Below are 24100 nucleotides of genomic sequence, written 5' to 3'. Positions count from 1 at the left end.
TACAGGAACTTTGTTTTCCGGCTCTCAGAGTCGGCAGGCGCCGGGACCGGTTCGGAAGGGGCTAGCGGGAACGGACGGAGCTACTGGGCGGAGCGGTGAGTTGTGACGACCGACCCCATTCCCACCCACCTCTGGGAGGCTCGAGATCCTCGCGAGGGGCGAGCTGGGAGAGTAGCCCTGGGGACTTTTAATTTCCCTCGTCCTGACTGGGAAACCTCATAATTGGCGGGCAGTCGCATGCCCCAAGCAGACCGCTCTCCTGTTTCAATGAGGGCTGTGCTTTCTCCGAGTGTGTTGTGAGCTGGTGCACGCGGACTGAGGACTCGGCCCCAGGGACTAGGTCTTTGGAACCCTATCTCGGATCTTCCTCGGAAGGTTTTGGCGACCTCTCGGTACAGCTCCCACACTACGTCTCTCATCTTCTGCTTGGTGCTCTTGTCAAGGACCTTTCCCCGTGCTAGGCCTTTGGTGTCTCATACTTTGGTCAAAGGATTGCCATCCCTTTTCTAAGTGTCTGCTATTGCTTTTCAGCTTCTCTGTCATCTGATAGGTTTGGAATCAGGGCCCTACCGCCTCCCCTGCGTTTGCCCAAGTACTCCTTAGGTATCATTGTACCCCAGCACTGAGAACTCGATGGAGGAATGAAAAGCATAGCATCTTTTAAAGGATGTTTATTGGAAAAGTTCGCAAGAGCTTGCAAAGGCATGAACGGCAAAGCCTCTTAGCGCTGTTTTGAGATGGCAACCATAATATTGCACTCTGCACGAATAGCTTCAATTTCCTTCCTCTGGTACACGTTCAGAGCTCAACTTTGGAACTTCTTTTGGGATGTGGCAGGTAGGGTGGGAAACAGGGTCTAGAGGAAAAGCATATATTTACATTTTATGTTTTTGCTTAAATACCTAGTTTTGACTGGAGAGATCACAGAAGTACTTAAAAAAAAAAGTGACGTTTATGCAAAAACCTAGCTCGTTTGTTTAATAAATATTTTTGAGCACTTGTGAAGTTCCAAGCACTAGGGATGCTAACCGAACGAAACAAGTTCCTGCCCTCACAGAGTTTATAGTCTCGCGGGATTGATGAATTTAGGCCAGGTGAAGGATGGGAACGAGAGTTTTGCAGTCAGGAACATTGTACAAATTCTTAGTAATGAGAGAGGTATTGTTTTGTTTTGATGCTTGATTTTTTTAATGTTTGTAGGGGGGTTGGGTTGCTTTCTTGTTGCATTTTGCTGGAGGGGTGTTGGAAATGGTTAGACTTGTGTTAAAGGTGTGACAAGAACGTTATACTTTACTTTCATCTCTTTATTCAATAAATGTCAGTGAAAAGATGCCAGTAGAGAGGAAGAGACTGAAACAAAGAAGACGGAGTAAATAATCCATATCACAGGGTTACGAAGAGGGCAAGAAGAGATAGGATCCAGAACAAAGGTGGCATCACCTGGAGAAGTGGGGAGGAGGGACCTTCTTTTTATCTAGTGGGAAAGAGGAAAAGGTGGGTGCAGGTACAAGTAAGTTTGTAGATGTGGTAGCAGGAAGTTGATTTAGTTCTTCTTTGAAACCTGTTTTCCCTGTGAAGTAGATAAGGTCATCTACTGAGATTTGGAAGCAGTTTTAAGGAAAATGAAGAAAATATAACTGGTCTTTGCAGAATGTGGGGGAAGTGAGTTGACCAGACAAGCATGGTAGGATTGCTAAGCTGTGCTGAGTGCCTGGATGAGGTTGGTGACTGAAAATACAAGAGTACTACTCTGCCTGTTGGAACCCTGGTGGCATGGTGGTTAAGAGCTCGGCTGCTAACCAAAAGGTCCACAGTTTGAATTCACCAGCTGCTGCTTGGAAACCCTATGGGGAAGACAGCAATGGATTTGGTTTTTGGTTTACTCTGCCTGTTGGAATGTGTTTAAAGTTTGAGTGCAGGCAGGGAGAAGGTGAGTAATAGAGTGATGTCTGCAAAGTAGATGAAACTATAGGGCTATGGGACAAGGGTGCTTAGAGTATTGGAAGAGAGTCATTGAAAGCCTGGATAGGAAGTAAGTAACATACTGCAAATATATCAAGAAGGATAAAAAATGATTGATAGAGAAAAAGGATCATTGCTTAGTAGAGGAAATTTCTGTGTTACCCATATGAATTTTCCACAGGTTATTCTTAGCACCAGCTGCTGCATTCACTCCCACCAACATACCACAACTACCACTTCCATAGGTTATTGCCGGTTTGTAAAGTGATAATTATTAATTTTTTCATACTTTTTTTAAAGCAATACCTAGGTGTTAAAATTAAACTACATACATCTAGAGCATTAACTTCTTTCATATATACCTCCAGGACTTTGTTTTGTAGAACTCTAGTCTACGGATAGATTGATATGGCCCTTTTATAGTCTGTTTTGGTCATGGATTTTAGAATATGCAGGAAAGGAATTTTGTAGAAGTAACATGATTCAGTAAAACTGTAGGAAAGTATTTTTGGAAATAGTAAAGGAAAAAGATTGACAAAGTTACTCCATAGTTGCTAATGTCTTTAGGACTTCAGTAGAAGGAAAGTAAGTTTTTTTCCACTATATGTGCAGTTGCCAATGAAAAGTAATAGAAACCAGAGAAGGCAATAAAAAGAGAGAAGGAAAATAAGATAGAAAACTAAAATACAAAGGCTAAAACACATAACCATGAGTGTTTTACTTCATGCCGAACTACTGTTTTCTCTTTGGTGAGGGAAAGAAATAGCAAGAAGGTGCTGATAAGGAGAAAGCAGAGGCTGATGAAACTGGAGACCTCTACAAATTCAAAGAGCAGGTGGAATGGGAGTGAAGAATTGAGAAAGAAATGAGCAGAGAAGAATAGTTGTCTTGGTACCCTGAAGAGGCTCTTGGATCAAGGCAGTGGAAGAGTTAGAATGATGGAAGATTGTAGTCAAAGAGGAGGATAGTTGTGGCAAGTTTTAAATTTCAGTGGCTGAAGACAAGGCCCTTGGGGTTGAAGACCTAAATAGACTGACTGCAGGAAGTCGAAGAGGATGATCAGTATGGATGCTGAAATTGTCAAAGATGATGGAAGAGGAAGAGGAGCCTGGTGCAAATGTTCTATACATTAGTAACAATGAAGATACAGGTATAGATTTTAAGAGATGTTGATAAATGGCAGTCATAGAATATTTTTCTGAAAGCAGCAGTGTAGAGTAGGGACTCTATAGACCTCTTTTTGCTCTTTTGAGAAGGAACAAGTTGAAGGAACATTATTGGAGAAGGTGTCAAGGGAGGTGGTGTCATTGTGGGGGGATAGTAAAGGAGTGCTTGAGGAAAAAGTAGAACATACAAGGGCATATGTTAGGAATTGAGTAAGAGCTAGAAGCTGATGGGTGGATAGCAATGACCTTGGTGTGGAGAGGGGGAAGAAGGGTTGAACTGAATGAGAGTACTGGAGGGACTTGCAAGGGGAAGGTGGTTTGTACCTTAAAGCAGCCATTACGTGTAATCGAGACAGTGAAACTCCAAGTGACTAGGTACACTAGAGCAGTGACCACCAACCTTTTCTTATAACTTACTCCATGTAAAAATTTAGCACTCTCCCATATTTATATATTTACATGGACTACTGTCACTGTATATTAATAATTTTTTAATAAAAAATTAAATAGACATCCTAATATTTTCTCCCTGTATCCCACAATGGATACCGTTGGGCTAGTGGGATATATTAGTGACGTAGGACGGGTACACAGCCAGTTAAGTTTTCCAACTCCAGTATCGTATAGAAAGAACTAACACCGAGGTTCCAATTGGAGTGTTGGTGGTAATGACGTGAGTTCTGTAGACTTGTAATCTAGGTGCTTCACTCTAGTCACCTATACTGTAACATAAAGCTTTTATCTGTGATTGTAGAAATGCCTAACAATAAATATTTTGCTTTAGTTTTTTTAGCCTAGAAATTTCAAGTAATGGTTGTTCTAGTATATACCAGGATTCTTCTAGATGCCAACCTTTTGGTCAGTACCCCATAAAAGAGATTGTTCTGAATAAGTAAGCTACTGTCTCCTTTAGCTACATAAGGTTAGGTTAATAGAAAGACCAGGCTCTGTCCCCCAGTGCACTCTGGAGGATTGGCAGGTTTACCCTTCTTTTTAATCATGGAAATTTTATTGAGGAGCTTTTTTCTTCTCAGAACATGTATGGTGACCGGCCTTATAAGGAAATTTAAAAATAACTTTTCTGTGTCTATCATATATATAGATGGTTTGTGTAATAATACAGTCTTAAGAAGTGACAGAGGTTGCTTTTCGATTTTTGTTAAACTCTTACTGATACAACTGTTTGAGATAAGGTGATTGTCTTTCTAGTATTGGCCTTTGAACTCCTTTTCATGAGTGATTCCGGTAATATTTTAATAGATCACAGAGTCTGAGATGATTTGGGGGCAGTGGGGTATCTAATAGTATCTCTGAAACTTAAAAAAATAAAATAGAAAAAACTTAGGGGGGGTGTGTATGTTGTGTTTCCTGTCAAACTTGGAGATCGATGAGGGGAAAAGTGAGTGGAAGAAGGAACAAATAAAATCTATTTTCAGGCTGAGCTTTCATATGCCAAGATTCAACCTAAGGAAGTTTTAATGGCTTTATAAACCCCTGAAAATGGGAGATTACTGTGGAATTGCCAAGAGATCCTCAACTGTAGTGGTGCAAGTGTGTTGTGTTATTATAATACTAACCTTGAGGATAGAAGATGGATTTCATGTCCCGGTATATTGATCAAATGATTTAACACAAGGAATACATTTTTATTTTAATAATTCCTTGCCTGAAGAGGTGTTTGAAAAAGTGACAACCAGAAGTAGAACCACATGACAGCATTAGTATTAACTGAAAACAAAACTTTTTAATGTTTTGGAATTTCATAAGCCTTTGATGTATATCTTCGTCTACTTTGGCTATTTTTTAAGCTCCTTAGGACACAGAGCATTATCATAGGCCCTATGGGATATATATACGTCTTTTAATAGATGTGGCACCATCCCCCAGAGATCTAGTTTTTTAAAACAGCTTAATGCATGAGATACCACAATCTAAATGTGATCAAATAAGGCTGTCATGTTGTCTGAAACATTTAAGATCGGGGCTGAATACTAGGGAGGCAGAAAAAAAAAGTTAAAAAGATATTTAGGTAAATGCTGCAGCTCAGAACTTAGTGCATCCTCTGACTGTTGCCCTGCTGTGACGCCCCCTCTCACACTCACACAGCAGATCTTGGCTTTTGTCATGGAAATAAGGTTTGAGAGAAGAAATTTTGATATACAGGCAAGTTGACCTAAGCACATCAAGTTCATGTGTACTGAAACTTAAGTGTATGTTTTAAAGCAGAGCTAGGAAAGGACTCTTTGTGGCAAGGAGGAACTAACCTGGATTTAAAAAACTTGGCCATGGATATGGATACACAGAAAGCTGATAATACTGGTTGTTTCAGGGGAAAAGAGCTAGATAATGCCAGTCACCAATAAGAAGGAAATCTACTTTATCTGTAATAACCCTTTGTACCGCGTGCAGTACTACCTATTATAAATAAAAGAACCAAGTGAAATTTTGACGTAAGTACTTGAGCATTGTCTTTAAATTGCTTTCCTTTTCTCTCCCCCTCCACCCCTTGCAGGTGTTTCCAATGGCTGCTAATGTGAATTTGGAACTTGATCCTATTTTTTTGAAAGCGCTAGGCTTCTTACATTCAAAGAGTAAGGATTCTGCTGAAAAGCTAAAAGCACTGCTTGATGAATCCTTGGCTCGGGGCATTGATTCAGGTTACCGTCCGTCTCCAAAGGTATCTGCATGAACAAAGAGCTTGAAGGAAGTTTGGTAATGCCTGTAGTGGTACATGTAGACCGTCCCAACACAATCTCTCTGCCAAAATAATCTTTCCTTGTGGTACAAAGAAATTAGATTCTTTTTTTTTTTTCTTCTTCCAAGTTTTCATAGTAGTGTTACACCACGTAGAAAAGTTAGCTAGAGATGGGGGAATATTCTGTCCTACTACTTTATTTGTATAGAAACCTACTTGTATAAGACTTACCTTATTTTCCAATTCTTTATGATCAGAATTCTTTTTTAAAAGCTGCTGAATGTAACCATAACTTCTAATTACTCTCTTAAGGTTTTAGGGGTAATAATAATCATAATGAAGTAAAAGGGCATGAATTTTGCAAAAAAATAAATTGAATATAGGTAGGACAATTTTGGAGCCTTGGTGGTGCAGTGGTTAAGAGCCCTGTTGCTAACCAAAAGGTCAGCAGTTCAAATCCGCCAGCCACTCCTTAGAAACCCTGTAGGGCAGTTCTCCTCTGACATATAGGGTCACTATGAGTCGGAATCGACCTCTATATGCGGTATGAATGAAGTATAGAACTGTGTAACTCCAATCTTAATAATAACAAAGCAGCCAGTGGCAGCTTTATGTGAAAATAATATACATTTTGGAACCAAACAGACCTATTTTAATGACGATAGATAATAACATGACTTGAGCCCTTGTTATATACCAAGCATATTTCTGAGTAGTTTATGTGTATTAATTAACTTAATCGTTACAGCAATTGTATTGTCATTATTTACCAAGTAGTAATTGGGTATTCTTTATCTTCCTCATTTTGCATTGCAAAAACTGAGGTATATAGTAACTTCATTTCATCCAGCTTCTGTTTCTTTATTGGTAAAATGGAGATAATAAGACCTACTTTACAGAGTTGTGAAAATTAAATGAAGTATGTAAATCACCTAGTGTAGTATCCAGCTGGTACATAACAGGGTCTCAGTAATAGCAGCTCTTATATTCTCTAATACCTGCTAAGACATGCTTTCATGCCCTTCTAAAGCTCTAGCCCTGAAACTCCAAGTCACCTAGGTCTGTGGACCTAGAGCCCAAACCAAGAAAGGGACAGAAGGAACTAACTACATAAGTAGCTCAGTCTAATCCAGAATCTGAAGCTCAAGACAGGGCCAAGTCCTTGGCTCATTGCCTGAGCGAGCAGCTTTCAACACCAGCTCTGCTACTCCCAAGCCTTTTTATTGTCTTTTGATTAGTTGGACCACTGTGATCTCATTTCACCCTCCCATTCTCATTCTGGCAGGTTCAATGAATTCAGATCAGCCAAATTAACACAACTCTACAAAACACATTATCAAGTTCATTCTGTACTGGGTATTGGTATTGTCCAAATAGGAAAAACCAATTATTACTGAAAAAGCAATATTTTGAGATTCTAAAACAGAAGGAAGTTCAGCTATTAAAGTACATAAAAAATTTGTTATGATTAAAAAGTCTGCTGGCCTTAGGTTTTTAACTAGCATTTACTTACTTTTCTTGGTCAGTGTAGAGAAAATATGGCTGTTTTTCAGAAACACAGGTTCGTTTAATTTTAGCCTTCAGCTGAAAATGTCTAGCATTAGAATTGTGTGAGAATGATTTATGCCAGTATTTCTCAAACTTTAGCATGCATGTGAATCAGCTAGAGGTAGCAGTGTGCTTGTAAATGTTAACAGCCTGCTCTCTGAGTGTAGTTGCTACATGAATATTGGTTGATATTTTCACTTACATTAATGAGTAAGGCACAAATGAAATAATGAAGTTGGAACTTACTCATCAACAACATGAGCAACTTCTTTGATGAATTAGATAATAGTTTTGGAAACTAGAAGACTGAGATTGTGTCGTCAATATTTTTGTTATAGACTTAATATACTTTTAAGTTAAATCTGCATTATTAACGTTTTCTACATCACTTTCTTAAGCCAATACCAGTGGTCAGCAAACTTTCTGTAAAGAGGCAAATAGTAAATATTTTCAGTTTTGTGGGCCAGATGGGTCTCTGTTGCACATATTTAATTCTGCCATTGTATCATGAAAGCAAGGAACCCTTGTGGCACAGTGGTTAAGCACTTGGCTGCTGACTGACAGGTCAGTGGTTCAAACCCACCAGCCGCTCCAGGGCAGAAAGATGTGGCAGTCTGCTTCTGTAAAAATTATAGCCTTGGAAACCCTATGGGGGCAGTTCTACTCTGTCCTGTAAGGTTACTATGAGTCGGCATCGACTCAACAGCAGCAGGTATCATGAAAACAGCCCTAGACTGTATGGCTGTGTTCCAATATAACTTTCTTTATAAAAACAGACAGCAGGCCAGATTTGGTTTTCGAGCTTCAGTTTGCCAGTCCCTGGCCTGGATGATGAGCAAAACGAAAAAACCAGGCTTTGCTCCTAGTAGGTCCAGGCCTCATTCCTCATCCATTTCACTTCTCTTTCTTATTCCTCAGTGTTAACCACTATTCTGAAGTTGATGTGTAGCATTCCCATTTATAATTTTGTACTTTTATGTATATGGTTTGCACTCAGCTACCAACCTAAAGGTTTGAGGTTTGAACCCACCCAATGGTGCTTTGGAAGAAAGGCCTGGCAATCTGCTTCTGTAAAGATTGTAGCCAAGAAACCCTACGAGCAGTTCTCCTCTGTAACGCAAGGGGTTGCCATGAGTTGGAATTGATTAGACAGCAACAGATTTGGTTTTTTTGGTTTATGTATTATCACAGAAAAATGGACTACATTCAGCTATTCTAGTTTTATTTAGAATGATGGGGAAATGCCCTCCTTTTAGGGGAAGAATTCCAAGAAACTACTATATGCGTAAACTTTTTATACTGTTAACAAAAGATAAGTATGTTATCAAAGCTATAATATAAGAACAAGGATTAGAAGTTTATAACAGATTGAAAAGACAAGCCACAGACTGGGCAAAAAAATTGCAAATTATGTGTCTGATATAGGACTTGTATCCAGAATCTATAAAGAACTCTTGAAACTTAATAAGATAGACAAACCCATTTTAAAAAATGGGCAAAAAAATCTAACAGACACTTTAACCTGTTGCTGTTGAGTCGATGAAGAAGGTATGTATATGGCAAATAAGCACTTGAAAAAATGTCATTAAAAAAACAAAACAAAACCAGTTGCTGTTGAGTCAGTTTCAACTCGTGATGACCCCATGTATGTCAGAGTAGAACTGTGCTTCGTAGGTTTTTCAATGGCTGCTTTCCTCCCCACTCCCCGAGAAGTAGATTACCCGACCATGCTTCCAAGGTACTTCTGGGTGGACTCAAACTACCAACCTTTCAGTTAGCAGCTGTGCACATTAACCATTTGTACCATCCAGAGAGTCCTACTTACCTATTAGAATGTCTAAAATTAAAAAGACTAACTATCCCAAGAGTTGGTGAGGATGGGGAGAAACTGGTATTCTCTTATATTCCTGGTGGAAATGTAAAACAGTACAGCCACTTTTGAAAACAGCTTGGCAGTGTCTTAAAAAGTTAAATATACTCTTACCATATGTCTTAGTCATCTAGTGCTGCCATAACAGAAATACCACAGGTGGATAGTTTTAATGAAGAAAAGTTTATTTCCTCACAGTTAAAGTAGGCTAAAAGTCCAAATTCAGGGTGTCAGCTCCAGGAGAAGGCTTTTTCTGTCTGTCGGCCTTCTTCTCTTCAGTGTTGCCCCGGACTAGGAGCCTCTCTGCGCAGGGTCCCCGGTCCAAAGGACACGCTCTGCTCCCGGCACTGCTTTCTTGATGGTATGAGGTCCCCCTGTCTCTCTGCTTACTTCTGTCTTTTATATCTCAAGAAATTGCCTCAGGACACAATCTAGTCTTGTATATCAGGTCCTGCCTTACTAACACAACTGCCACCTATCCTCCCTCATTAACATCATAGAGGCAGGTTTACAACATACAGGAAAAATCACACAGTACCAGGAATCATGGCCTAGCCAAATTGATACACACATTTTTGGGGGGACATAATTCAAACCATGACACCATATGATCAAACCATTACACGTCTGGATATTTATCAAGAGAAGTGAAAGCATATATCCATACAAAGATTTGTACACAAATGTGCATAACAGCTTTAATTTTAATAGCAAAAAACTGCAAAGAACTCCAGTGTCCATCAGTAGATGAATGGATCAACAAATTGTAGTATATACATTCAATGCAGTACTATTCAGCAAAAAGAAATGAACTTTTAATATACTCAGCAACATGGATGAATCTCAAAATAAGTATGCTGAGTAAAAGAAGGTGGACACAAAAGAGTGCATACTGTATGATTTCATTTATATAAATTCCAAGAAAATGTAAACTAAGCTGGAGTACAGAAAGCAGATCAGTGGTTGCCTAGGGTTGGGGGCGTAGTGCCTCTAGGATGTATACCTATTAGAGAGTAATTGCAAAGGGCCACAAGGAAAATTGGGAGATGGTGGGTATGTTCATTATCTTGATTGTGATAACATTTTAACAGGTGTATACATATGTCAAAATTTACCAAGTTGTATACTTTAAATAGTTGTAGTTTTTATATTGATTATTCCTCAATAAAGCTATTTAAAGAGAAGAACATTATATTGGTAGCAACATGATATCTTGATTTTTAACTGAAAATTGTTTAGATTTATGATCTATTTTTTTGTGGTGTATTAGTCTGAGTATGTAATTTTCTGTATATTTTTATGACACTTTTTAGGATGTGGAACCACCCAAAATTTCAAGCACAAAAACTGTTTCCATTAAGCAAGAGCCCAAAACTTCATCTAGTCTTCCTTCTGGCAATAATAATGGCAAGGTCCTCACAACGGAAAAGGTGAAGAAGGAAGCTGAAAAGAGACCTGCTGATAAAGTAAGATTTTATTTTAATCTAGTCAGAGTAAATAGTAACTCAGCTGTGCCACAGGCAGAAACAATGCTTTATGCCTACTGTTTTTATATAGCAGTGTGTATAGATACATGGTAATCACTCAGTAAATGTATTTTGATTGCTATGGATGTTGACTTTTTGAGAAATGAGTGAAATTTAGAAACATATTTTTTAACCATTTTCCAAAATCATTGTCAAATATTTGAGCCCTAGGGATATAGTAATTTGAAGTGTAAACTTTAATCCGTCACTCAGAAATTCTAAATAGAACAGTTGTTGGGAAGAAAAGATAAACAGAACAGAGTAAAGATGTAAATGACTAAAACTGACCTTTGTTACAGAATGGCATTCTCAAGAGTGGAACCTACAGATAATGCTTAGATTGTCTATTTTGGATGATTTCTGTACATAGTAATTAAGACTTTAGCAATTAATAAAAAATTAATTAAAAAAAAAAACCTTTAGTAACTCCTGCCCTCTAGGTGTTTTCATACTTTTACTAAATATTGGCTATTTATAAGCTATATTTTATTGTTTTCTATGCATTTAAATTTAAATAACCTCCAAACTTTTGGTTATTGACCAAGCATGTTAACCATTTGCACCACCCAGAGACTCCATTTCAATTTCTGTAAATTTATGTAAATTGTATCATACTGCATTTATCCTTTGGTAACTTGCTTTTTCTCCACCCATCGTTGTGGTTTTGAGATTTGTCTGTGTTGATGCATGTAGATTTAGATATTTCTTTCAGTTACCATATACTATTTGTTCTATAAATAAACCAGTTTATTTATCCATTTCTCCAATGATGAGCAATTAGGTTATTTCTCTTCTCTTTTACAATGGAATTTCAGTGAGCTGCTTTATACATAGCTCTTTGCCCATATATTAAGTTTCTCTAGAGTGTATACCTGTAAGTGGATGTTATAGGATATGTACATCTTCAGCATTGCTAGGTATTGTCAGTTGCTGTCCAAAGTGGATATTCTAAATTTAAACTCTCACCAACTAAGTGTAAGAATTCTAAATTCCCCATATCTTAATTTTTGCCAGTCTGACAGGTGTATGTATATGTAACATTTATTTGAGCCAGAATGAGTGTTGAAGCAAATATGGCAATGTGTTAAGTCTGGAGGGCTGTTAGATAGTTCATTATTTACCTCTTTACAATATATTTATATTTCAAATATTACCACAAGTTGCCATCGAGTTAATTCCTACTCATGGTGACCCTGTGTGTATTAGAGTAGAACTGTGCTCCATCGGGTTTTCAGTGGCTGATTTTTCAGAAATAGATCACCAAGCCTTTCTTCCAAGGCACCTTTGGTTGGACTTGAACCTCCAAACTTTTGGTTATTACCAAGCGTGTTGTCCGTTTGTGCCATCCAGGGACTCCCTTTCAAATATTAATAGTTCACAGTTAAAAATATTTTAAAAATTTTTTAAAAGCCTTATTAGTGCTGCGGTTTCCCATTTTAAAGAAATTGATAGGGAAAATAAAAGGCAGAAGTTAGTACAAGCCAACCCATTGAACTTCCAGAATTCTTTAATGGATAAGAATACAAAGAGAAAAACAGATACATGCTGAACTATTCTGATTTATTTATCTCTACCTTGCTGATTTCTTTGAACCAACTGATTTTTACATTAGTTATAAATGTTGCACAGACCTTTAGTGTGCACATCTGTCCTTAAAAAAAAAAACACGAACAACCCAACCCTTTGCCATGCAGTCAATTCGGACTCATAGCGACCCTTAGCTATGTGAAAATATCTGTAAAATGGACTTGGTGATTGCACACTGTCCATCTTGTCCATCTCTTGGTGATTTAAAGTTCATTTTGCTACATAACTTCCGTGATTATTTTCTGATTGTGTGCTTTTTATAGATAAAAGCAGACATAAGCGAAGGAGTTGATGTTCCAAAGAAACCGAGATTGGAGAAACCAGAAACACGGTCTTCTCCCATTACTGTCCAAACTAGCAAGGATTTAGCTATGGCTGACCTTTCCAGTTTTGAGGAGACTAGTGCTGATGATTTTGCTATGGAGATGGGATTGGCCTGTGTTGTTTGCAGGTAAGTTGTACCTTGCCATAAATTGTTCCTTTCAAAAGAGCAAAAAAAAAAAAAAAATTAGGCCAATCGTTGGGTGTATTATATTTTGTTTTTATTATCTGAGGGTACAGAGAAGATAAGTAGATTATACCTTATGAACTTCCCATATAGCAATTAAACTTTTTTAAATTGTCAAATATTTTATCTTCCCGACTGTGGTTCCTTTAATCTGTTCTGTTGTAGTGACATTTTCTGAATTCTTCAGTTCTGGAGGGGAAGCGATTATTGCTTTAGTGTATTAGAGTATTAGTGTATTTAGAGTATTCTTTAGTGACAAAGAGTCTGTTCAGCAGACTCAATTATTTCAGTCTTTTTTTTTTAGAAGTCTGTGTTGCTTTTTTATTTTCTGAATTGTTAGCGCTTGTAAAAAAAACTATTATATGCCCGTTCCCGAAATGCCATTAATTCTTCCTAAGGATAATGGAAATAAAAGGAATGGATCACGTAGATTATTCTCCGTGTTATTTAAAACATGATTGCTAATTATAAAAAAATTGATAATTCTGCTTAGTAGAGGATGCATCTTAAAAATCAGACACAAGTAGATTTTAAATAGCTTGAAGCCAAGGGCAGAGTTTTTAATTGTTAATGGCTTTTGATGCCTAGCACAGCAAAAAAGATTGCCATCTTTGTTGCTGTTTTCTTCATAAAAATGTTAATTCTGGGGCATTGGGAATGAGTAAATAACTCTATGGTTTTGTGAACCTTATGGAGAATGAGTTAATATGCTTCTGAATAGGATCATATGTTAGAAAGTCATTGATTTCACATGTATTTGTTTATTACAACCTTCATCTGTTGTGAAGGATGTCATTTTATAAATAAAAAAAATTAATGGTAAAGTCATAATGAGGAGAAAACCAGTAACTATAACTCTCCATCGGAGAGACTTACAATGATTAAAGCTATGATGATTGCTTGATACAGGAATTTCTCCTTTTTTGATACACGTATTGCTGCTTTCTGTTCAATAATCAGACATTTATTGAACATCATCTGTCTGCACAGTAATATACTTGACACTGTAGCTAATTAGGTCCAGTTCCCGCCTTTAGTTAATTCATATATTAATGAAAAAGATAGAGAAACACACAGGTAACTAGCATAAATAAATCTAGAAGAGGTGCAAAGAAAGTGCTATGGGGCTATTGGATGAGTATTCAAAATCTACTACTTTCTGGAAGAAAGAAAAAAAATTACCATGAGAAATTACAAGGAGAATATAGCCAGATTTAAATATTAAGATACCTTATACATTTATTAATGGTTGAGTATAAGCTTTAAAAGAAATGAACTGTTTGTGCAGACTGCATGTAGGGATTTATTTTTCTGCTCTGTGGTTTTCTGGGATCTGTTTCTTCTTTAGTATATAAAACTTTACCAGAACAACCCTGATATGGCTTGAAATTGTTATATTTAAGAACGCGTAATGTTTAATGGTATATTCCCTTAGGCAAATGACAGTGGCATCTGGAAATCAGCTAGTAGAATGTCAAGAATGCCATAATCTCTACCACCAGGATTGCCATAAGCCCCAGGTGACAGATAAGGAAGTGAATGACCCTCGCCTGGTGTGGTATTGTGCTCGATGTACCAGACAGATGAAAAGAATGGTAGGAATTATATTTTTTCTATTTATACAGTCTATAGCTTTTTTTTTCCTGATATATGCTTTCTAAAATAAAAATTTTGAACATTCAAGACATTGAAAAATAAGCTATGTAATCTGATTATTTAAATATTTTTACAAGGCTATGTTATAAGCATTTTTCTTTGTTTAGCTTTCATCTTCAAATATAGACAAACAGGACTGGAGCCCCACAAAATATGAATATTACTTACCAATATGTCAGTTTATTTGTAAACATTTAAAAATACTATAAAGTGCTGTGGTGAGATAGAAAGTCCCAGTCTTTGGTGAGACTGGTAGTAGAATGTAGAAAATATCTAATCCTGACACTTGAGCTTAACCCACCAAACTTACAAAGATGTCTACAGAGGCCGTATTTGTAGATGCGTCTCTGCTCTCCATCTGTTTCTCTAGTCCTCAGTCTTTCTTCTCATTGTCTTTGGTTGACCACGTATTTCATTTTCTTTCAGTGTACTTTGTCTTGTTTTTTCTGCTCACTGACATAATTGCCTTTAATGTCATAGTGAACTGTGTTTTCCGTTTAGTTTATTGGATAGCTTTCTTAATTTTATTCATTTAAAAAGTAGATAAATGAACTTCATAAATTTTCTTTTAAAAAAATCGAGAAGTTGCTGTTTACTTCTGCCTCTGCCAGATAAGTGTGTTGTGAACTTTCATGTTCCCATATGTTCCACTTCTCACCTTCTTCCCTTCATCTCAGATACGTTTTATTCTTTATCTGCTTTGCAAATTAAATGTCTCATTCATTTATCAGTAGGACCATGTCTCATTCATGGTCATATCACCAGAGCAGAGCTCAGGACTGGACATATACTGCATCCTGTCGTACTCATTGTAAGATAGAGAAAATGGAGGAAATGTGAATTAGTACCAGAAATCAGCAATCACTAGGTTCAGTACATGTGTCCGAGAATCAAAACATTGAATGGGTAGCTATGACTAATGTTAAGACATGACTATACCATGAGTGGACCTGGGGAAATACCAAAAGGCATGATCCAAAGTGAGCCTGACATCAGGATCCAGTAAACACAAGTTTAATTAGAAAAAGGAATTTGGAAACAGTGGGGATACTAAATCCAATAATTGTAACTAATTGCTTAAAATTATTCAGTGAGTTTCTCATATAGTCATTGGCTGTTGCTCCAAGGAATCTCAAAGATCCTAGAAACAGCATCCAGCATCCTCTTCTTGTACTTATTTCTTCATTGGGGCAGGTTATGCAATGTGTGAAGCAGTCACCCAGTGAAAAATTGTGGTGTCTCTGTTGGGCAACACTGAGCCCGTGATAATGTACATCCTAGTTCCTTAATATTGTCCCCAAAGGATGAAGGGTTCTGGGTATTTCTTTTTCAGTTTTTAAGATGGCTAAGTGAAATAGAGGGGGCAGGAGAAGATCCAAACATGATCTCCCAAGCAGCTTCATTGTAATGAGTCACCGTCTGCTAAAGCATAGAAGTTAGATTGGTCTTCAGAGTCTGACATCTGGAATGGTAGATGTTGGTGGACGACAGTGCAAGTTTGAAAGCCTCGGTTACGGGACCGTGTATTTCTTGATTACTGTGAGGGCTGCATTCTCATAACATGGTTTTGCAGTAGAGGGTAAGATGGCGCTGCTTTCCCACTGGTAAGAGATGGTGTTACCACAGATAGTCTTCCCGCATCCTTAGTGATATTCTTGATCTGGATGTTACTTTATAAGTGAAGTTTGAAGGTACGTGTACTTTGATGACGGAAGGTGTGTAATGTTAAAAATGGAATGAATTGAGACTGGAGAATCAAAATTCTTTAGCACGGCAAACCATAGCACAAGGAGACTGCCCAAGAAAGTGCCAATGGGGGTGAAATAGGCCAAATTCTGGCTTCTAGAAATCAGGACAGATTATTAATAAATTCCCTGGTATTGTAGCACATGATCTTACGAGGATTGTCAAAGACAGTGGGATGGCTGGGAGCCTTTTCCCTATCCAGGGTTGTTTTTTTATCCTTTGTAAGTAATGATGATGAATAAATGGTAACTCTTCTTGTCACCCCTCACTGTGTGCCAGACACTGTACTAAACTCATAATTGTAATTCATCCTATAATCCACCTTTGATGCAGATGAAGAGAATGAGGCTTTTAGAGATTTACATGTTTTACCCGAGATAACATAACGAGGAAGGTGGGTGAGCTGGGGTTTAATCCCAGGTCTGTTTTACTGCAAACACTTCGCTCTTAAATACTACACCATACTGTCTAGATAGTTATGATTATTTACCTGGTAAATACTAAAGAATAAACTGAAAAATGAGAATTTATAAGAAAATTTTGTCAAGTGCCCAGTTACAAAATAAAGGGGAAAAATCAATTACTGGTCAAAATAAAAACTAAAAATATTTGCAAAAGAATGGTGGATGCAAGTTCTTCTTTCATAACAGAAATTTGCATTTGTGAACTTTCTCCAAGGTGAGTTATATTCAGTGTGTCTGATTCTGCAGTGTGGAAAACCTCAAAAATGTTCATCATTTATCACTAGTTTTTTTCCTTCCCATTCTGTATTTAAAACTGTATAATTGATCTGAACTGTGGTAGCATACCTTTTAACTCATCCTCAGTCACGCTTATGCCTGGAACCCAAGAAGAAAACTCCTAAGTCTTTGACCAGCCATAATGAGAAATAAACATACTTCTCTGATGGGTGAAGCTAACTGGTTATACATGATTTGTGATTTTCCTTTTTTGAAACAATTTGGTTTATGTTGTTAAAATGGTATTTAAACAACCTTAATCTGCATGGTTTCTAAAGCTTAATATTATCTTTACTGTTTAGAAGTTAATGAAATCTATAAAACCATTAATATGATGATGAAAATAGTTTGTCCAAGAGTTTATACTTAGGGTGTCAACATAATATTTTTTAAATGTTCAGCTCAGTCAGTGAGGAGTCCTGTGTTAGAATTTTTATTTTTATTTTTATATTTTTGTGTATTCAGTTAAGAGACCTTCTATCTAACTTAAGAGACCTTCTATCTAACATAAGACACTGATTTCTTTAGGCTCAAAAAACTCAGAAACCAGCCCAGAAACCGGCCCCCACAGTTGTTTCTGTAGCACCAGCTGTCAAAGATCCGCTGGTTAAGAAACCAGAAACTAAGCTAAAACAGGAGACAACTTTCCTGGCGTTCAAGCGAGCGGAAGTCAAGGTACAGAACATTCTGTTTGCATCTCAGTTTAGTTTACTAAAGGTTGCTTGATAAAAATTTAATGAGAAACTTTATATACTAAATAGCTGTATGTTGGAAATCAAGACTGCATTGCTGTTAACATTAAGTAGAAAGGGAACATTTACACAATGATTTAATCTCTTAACTTTCCTGTGTCTCTCTTTATCACAAACAGGAACTGTCTCTGAGCATTCCAAGATGACATTCTTTATCGTGTAGTCGGACACACTTCTCTGATTAAAAATAACCTGTTGCTGTCAAGTTGATTCTGACTCATGGTGACCCCATGTGTACAGAGTAGGACTGCTTCATATAGGGTTTTTGAGGCTGTGACCTTTCAGAAGCAGATCACCAGGCCTGTCTTCTGAGGCGCCTCTGGGTGGGTTCGAACTGCCAACCTTTCAGCTAATAGTCAGACACCAACTGTTTGCACCACCTAGGGACCTTCTACCTCTAATTAGGAATTTGGTTTAAATTCTAATACTTCTGCCCTCATTATTGGCAGTCTTGTACCTCGTACTACTGGTGCTGATTGGCCCTATAGCGTTTTTCTCCCATCTTATTGGCTATTGAAGATGGTTTCCTTGCTTTGTCTTATTTTCCCTTTGTTATCATCAACTTTCAAGGTACCTACCTCTTCTACTAAGGGACCATGTTATCAAGTGAGAATATCACCTTTGTCATTCGTAGGTTTGCATCCTTTACATCACACTACATTATTATTAATATCCTGGCATTTTGATATCATGGAATAAAATATTTTTCTAACTGATTTTATATAAAAAAAAAAGAGCTTCACTGAATTTACAATTTACAATCCCAACTTTAAATGAAGAATTAAAGATAGAATAAAAAATATTATCCCCAAATTCTCATAGACCCCAGAAAATTCTAAAGATTTTACCTTGTCCAACTGGCTATAGATAGCAAAGCTCAAGAACCTGGTGCAATGATAAAGAATATGAATATAAAATAGTCGGAGGAAGACAGTGATAATTTTACGTGCAGATACTTTTTAAATTTAACCCATATGTACTCTTACCAAGGAAGACTTGATATCAAAGAGGTTCCATTATTGATTTGTCAATGTAGAAACTTGCTGAATTGGAATAGAAGAATAACTCACTTATTGAAAGTGATTAGAGTTGTTATATTCTACACTTAAATCATGTTTAGGTAGATTTTTATGCTAACCTGTTACTACTGAATTATATTTTTAGGAGATCCAATATGAAATGATTTTATGGCAAATAAATTAAGGCCTTGGCTTGTCATGTTTATTTTGATGAAGGGTTTTTTTGTTTGTTTGTTTTTAATAATAAAAGTGAATATATTTTTACTATGAAAAACTTTTCGTTACCATTCATAAATAAAAAGTGAAAATGATTTTCTAGCTAGGATAATGGTTAAGAAATTATTTATAGTTGAGAAATGTATTTTCTCCAGTGAAATTATAAGAAAGTACTTGGTCTCCATTGTTTGTGTTATTTTACTTCTGTGTGTCTTGATAGTGTTGTAAACCATGTGTCGTCCCATTGAGAAGCAATGCCAGGGAACAATAAGCCATTAAAGTAAAATGCCAAACACAGAACTTCCTTCCTTGTTTGTACTTCTTACGTATTGGTCTTTTTAATTACTTCAGATGGGTTTTCTTTTGTGAAGTTTGTTGAGAGATCATGTAGCCATATGGCAGACTGTTTCATGTTTAACAGAAAGAAAAGAAAAAAATTAGCTCTTTCATAACTGAAAATTAAAAGTTTACTGCACCTATGTCCTTTTGCTTTCTTGACTAACTTTTTCTCTTGTTACTTGTGTGCGTTCCTCTAGGAATTTATAATATGTAAGGTGCTTCCTTCTCTGGGTAACCTTATGAGGTAGTTGTCATACGATGCTACTGTAAAAAATCCTATCGTTTTTCAAAATATGTGAACAAATATTTAGACCGCTCCTCTTACAAAATAAAGATCTCAGAGGACTGTATTTTTTTTTTTATTGTACTTTAGATGGAGGTTTACAGAACAAACTAGCTTCTCATTAAACAATTAGTACACATACTGTTTTGTGACATTGGTTGCCAGCCCCATGACATGTCCACACTCTCCGCTTCTCGACCGTGGGTTCCCTATTACTAGCTCTCCTGTCCCCTCCTGCCTTCTCATCCTTGTCCCTAGGCTGGTGTGCCCATTTAGTCTCGTTTTGTTTTATGGGCCTGTCTAAGCTTTGGCTGAAGGGTAAACCTCAGGACTGACTTCAGTACTGAGCTATAAGGGTATACGGGGGCCATACTCTTGGGGGTTCTCCGGTCTCTATCAAACCAGTAAGTCTGATCTCTTTTTGTGTGTGAGTTAGAATTTTGTTGTACATTTTTCCCCAGCTCTGTCTGGAACCCTCTATTGTGATCCCTGTCAGAGCAGTCAGTGGTGGTAGCTGGGCACCATCTAGTTGTGCTAGACTCAGTCTGGTGGAGGCTGTGCTAGTTGTGGTCCATTAGTCCTTTGGACTAATCTTTCCCTTGTGTCTTTGGTTTTCTTCATTCTCCCGTGTCAGAGCACTCTATTTTGATTACTTTTCACATTGGTTAACCATGTTTACATGCAGACAGTATTAAAGGCTATTTTATTGGAGCTGGAAATGTTTTATCAACTCTTTCAGAGTTTAGTTCTAAAATATAAGTAAATACATTTTAGGCATGATAACTACCTTTTTTTTTTTAATTGTAAAACTGTTGTTTACCCATGTGTGAATATCACGCTTTTGTGAATCTTCTGAAAAATATCAAGGTAGAAAGAGTGCCAGTGAGAAGCTCAGTCCATAATTAACTCAAGCAAAGGATATTTTTGCCCAATATGAAAGTGAAAAGAAAAAATGGTTCTTATGTGAATAACAATATATATTTGTATAATGGCATTGGTATCACTGAGCTTCTTACTGGCCAAGGAAGTTAACTGGGAAAGTTGAAGTGTTGAGTGAGTCAGGTCTACCCAAAATGTCACTGTGCAGCCTGTGAGGCAGCTGGGAAAATCCTTTACACAGAAGCAGTGATCTCTCATGTGGTGGTTCATGGAAACATGGATAAATTGTGAAAATAAAGTTATGAGAACTTTTTTTTTAGTACATGAGAAGTATTGTACACTTCTAAGTAGTTAACTGTGATTATCTGTATATATTTTTCAGTGCTATATCTGTTGTTCAGAATTTGGGGGAACTCTTTTTAAAAAATGGGTTTAGAGTCTGTATAGAGCTGTTTTCTTTCTCACACACATTCACTCAGTCAATAATTATCACATTGATATTTCCATCTCTGGTGTCTTCTGAATACCCTGGGTGTGAGCGTCTTTGTCCACTAAGAGTAAAGTCAGTTTTTAGAGTGGTCTACAAGTAATCCGATGCAGAGTCTAAAAAATCAGATGTTTACCTGAGCTAGATAATATACCTTTTAGGTGAAAAACAAGTTAAAGTAAATTAAATCTGATTTTCTGATGTGCCTTATAACTGAATCTAAAAACAATTCCTAAAAAGGAATTTCATATACTTCTCTTTTTGAAATCATTAGAACCAGGAATATGGCATCCAAAAATTTCTGCTTTGGAAATAAATGACAACACCCACTCGTCATGGATAAGTTTTGTTTTATATATAGTTTTTAGATCAGTTTCATATGAACCTAATTTTGGTGGTGTGGTATAAATTTCTCAAATCATTATAAAAAAAAGTTTAAGATTAAATTTGTTATCTATTTACAGGCTTTATGTAGGTGTTGATTATATAGGCTCTAATGAAATATTTATCTTATTTTTTTAGGCATCCCCAGTTATTTCAGGAAATTCTTCTAGTACCAGTATTTCCTCTTCAGCAGCTAGTGGCCTAACTGGATGGGCAGCTTTTGCAGCCAAAACCTCCTCTGCTGGCCCGTCAACAGCGAAATTGAGTTCAACAGCACAAAACAATAGTGGGAAACCTACTACCTCATCAGCTAACCAGAAGCCTGTGGGTTTGACTGGTCTGGCAACATCATCCAAAGGTGGAATAGGTTCCAAACTAGGTTCCAGTAACAGCACTACACCCACTGTACCATTGAAACCACTTCCACCTCTAACCTTGGGCAAAACTGGCCTTAGTCGCTCCGTTAGTTGTGACAATGTTAGCAAAGTTGGTCTTCCTAGTCCAAGTAGTTTAGTTCCAGGAAGCAGCAGCCAACTAAGTGGGAATGGAAACAGTGGAACATCAGGGCCTAGTGGGAATACCACTAGTAAAACCACTTCGGAATTGAGCAGCTCTTCCTCGGCATCACTTAAAGGTCCAACTTCACAAGAGTCACAGCTGAATGCCATGAAGCGATTACAGATGGTCAAGAAGAAAGCTGCCCAAAAGAAACTCAAGAAGTAATGTGACCAAGCAGGTTTTTACATCACATTAACCAGAAGATGCAAATCTTATTATTAGGACAAAACTGTAATAGACTGTAATTTAATAAAAATATTCATAACCAAATTTCTATTGTTTTTTACCTTAAAATGTTAACTGTTATTTAGTAAAACTCAGAAATCTTTTTTTGTTTAAATCTCTTTACCATTTTTATTTCGTTAACGATTCCATAGTATGTGAAAACAATGATTAGAATGACTAATTCTTAATGAGAACTTCCAGAATTCCAGAAGATTAATATGCAGATTTAAAGAGAAAGAAACAGTTTATCTTTTAGCAAAGCCCCAAGAACTGATCCTGCTGAGTAAGTTGCCTTACAGGGTGACAGGGATAACCCACTGTAACGTTTTCTACTTCCTCCCAGTATTCTGGGTATTCAGTGTCAGTCCCTAGCCTCACTTCAATTGATTCTCCCTCTCCCCACAATTAATTCATCTCCCCCTTTCTCAAAATTAATTTTTCATAATTTCTCATATTCCTGAATTTTATATTTACCTTTTTTATCAGTGCATATCAATTATTTAGTCACTTATTTCTTCCAATAGATTGTGAATTGCCCTTTTCATACAATACTTTTCCCACATTGCCCACTTTTTCCCACATGCCAGTGCAGAATATGCACGTAGTATATACTGAATAAACACTGAATTTTGACTCATCCTGTTTACACAAATCCTCTTGAGAATTCTTGAGAAAAGTACCCATTCCCAACAGTCTTTGTGGATGGATAATTTCTGACTTATTTACAATGACAGCCTTTACCTATGAAGAAAAGGCTGTTTTATTTTTACTGCTAAAAAATGTTACAGCATTTTACTTAATTTTACTTAATATACAAGAAGCTCCTACGTAATGGTTAATTCTTAAGGTTGTTTTGAATTACGCTTGTGTACATTGTTAAGTCAGAAAATGTGAAGGATCTTAATTGTTGCCCTACTTGGCAAGCTTAACAAATTAAGCCTGCCACAGTTTTACATGTAAATACACACATGTATTTATATATACATTATATTTACATATACATACGTACGTATACAACACACACGAGGCTTTCTGAATTAGAGAAACAAATAGTTTATTACTCGGCAAAACGCAGTAGCCAGAACAATAACTTAGCACTAATTGCTGGAGCCCCACTCCCCTAGGTGAGAGCCAGGTGTTACCTGTGCATGAAATGGGCTTGCATCACCAAAAAGGAACTGCAAAATTAATCTTCTATAGGCTGCTGCTGCCCATCTGTCCCTCAAGAAAGACATTATTCATTAACCTGAAATTTAAGTAAATGTCTCCAGGGAGGGGAAAGAGAGGGCTTTACATCTCCAAATCTCTCCAGAGGTCTCTATAGGGAGACACTATCTCTAGCTTCCAAGTCTGTCTGTTTTGCAAACATCTTTGCAGTACCCCTTGCTCAGAAGGCCAGGATCATGCGAACTGTGAAATATTCATGAAACGTCGTCCTGCACATGTGTTAGCCATTACAAAAAGTATTTTGTTGTTCAAGAATGCCTCGTTTTTCTAGTAAAAAGACCAGACTTAATGGTCTGACTGAGACTGGAGGGCCTCAGAAGACATGGTCCCCGGACTCTCTGTTAGCCCAAAACTAAAACCATTCCCAAAGCCAACTCTTCTAAGATTAGACTGGACTGTAAGACATAAAATGATACTCGTGAAGGGTGTGCTTCTTAGCTCAAGTAGATACATGAGACTAAATGGGCAGCTTCTGTCCAGAGGTGAGATGGGAAGGCAGAGAGGGTCAGGAGCTGGTTGAATGGACACAGGAAGTCTGGGGTAGAAAGGAGCAGTGTGCTATCACAGTATAGGGAAAGCAACCAGGGTCACATAGCAATGTGTGTATAAATTTTTGTATGAGAAACTGACTTGAATTGTAAACTTCCACTTAAAGCACAATTAAAAACAATAATTTCAAAATTAAAAAAAAAAAAAAAAGCCTCTTTTCATCCAGACACTGGAAGTC

At 37.1% G+C, this 24100-nt stretch overlaps 1 protein-coding gene across 1 annotated transcript; it reads left to right on the top strand.

The window, feature by feature from the left end:
• Window positions 1–23: 23 nt before the first annotated feature.
• Window positions 24–22401, top strand: INTS12 (integrator complex subunit 12). The gene is made up of 7 exons (XM_004380205.2): window positions 24–95; window positions 5641–5805; window positions 10555–10707; window positions 12618–12805; window positions 14298–14457; window positions 17533–17679; window positions 21502–22401. Exons 2-7 carry the CDS (start codon window positions 5650–5652, stop codon window positions 22084–22086), a joined length of 1389 nt encoding a protein of 462 aa, XP_004380262.1. The 5' UTR covers window positions 24–95; window positions 5641–5649; the 3' UTR covers window positions 22087–22401.
• Window positions 22402–24100: the final 1699 nt, after the last annotated feature.

The sequence above is a fragment of the Trichechus manatus genome, unplaced genomic scaffold (assembly GCF_000243295.1).
Source record: "Trichechus manatus latirostris isolate Lorelei unplaced genomic scaffold, TriManLat1.0 scaffold00071, whole genome shotgun sequence".
NCBI classification, from domain to species: Eukaryota; Metazoa; Chordata; class Mammalia; order Sirenia; family Trichechidae; genus Trichechus; species Trichechus manatus.
The sequence above is the reverse complement of the archived record's forward strand: the minus strand, read 5'-3'. Positions and strand labels throughout refer to the sequence as shown.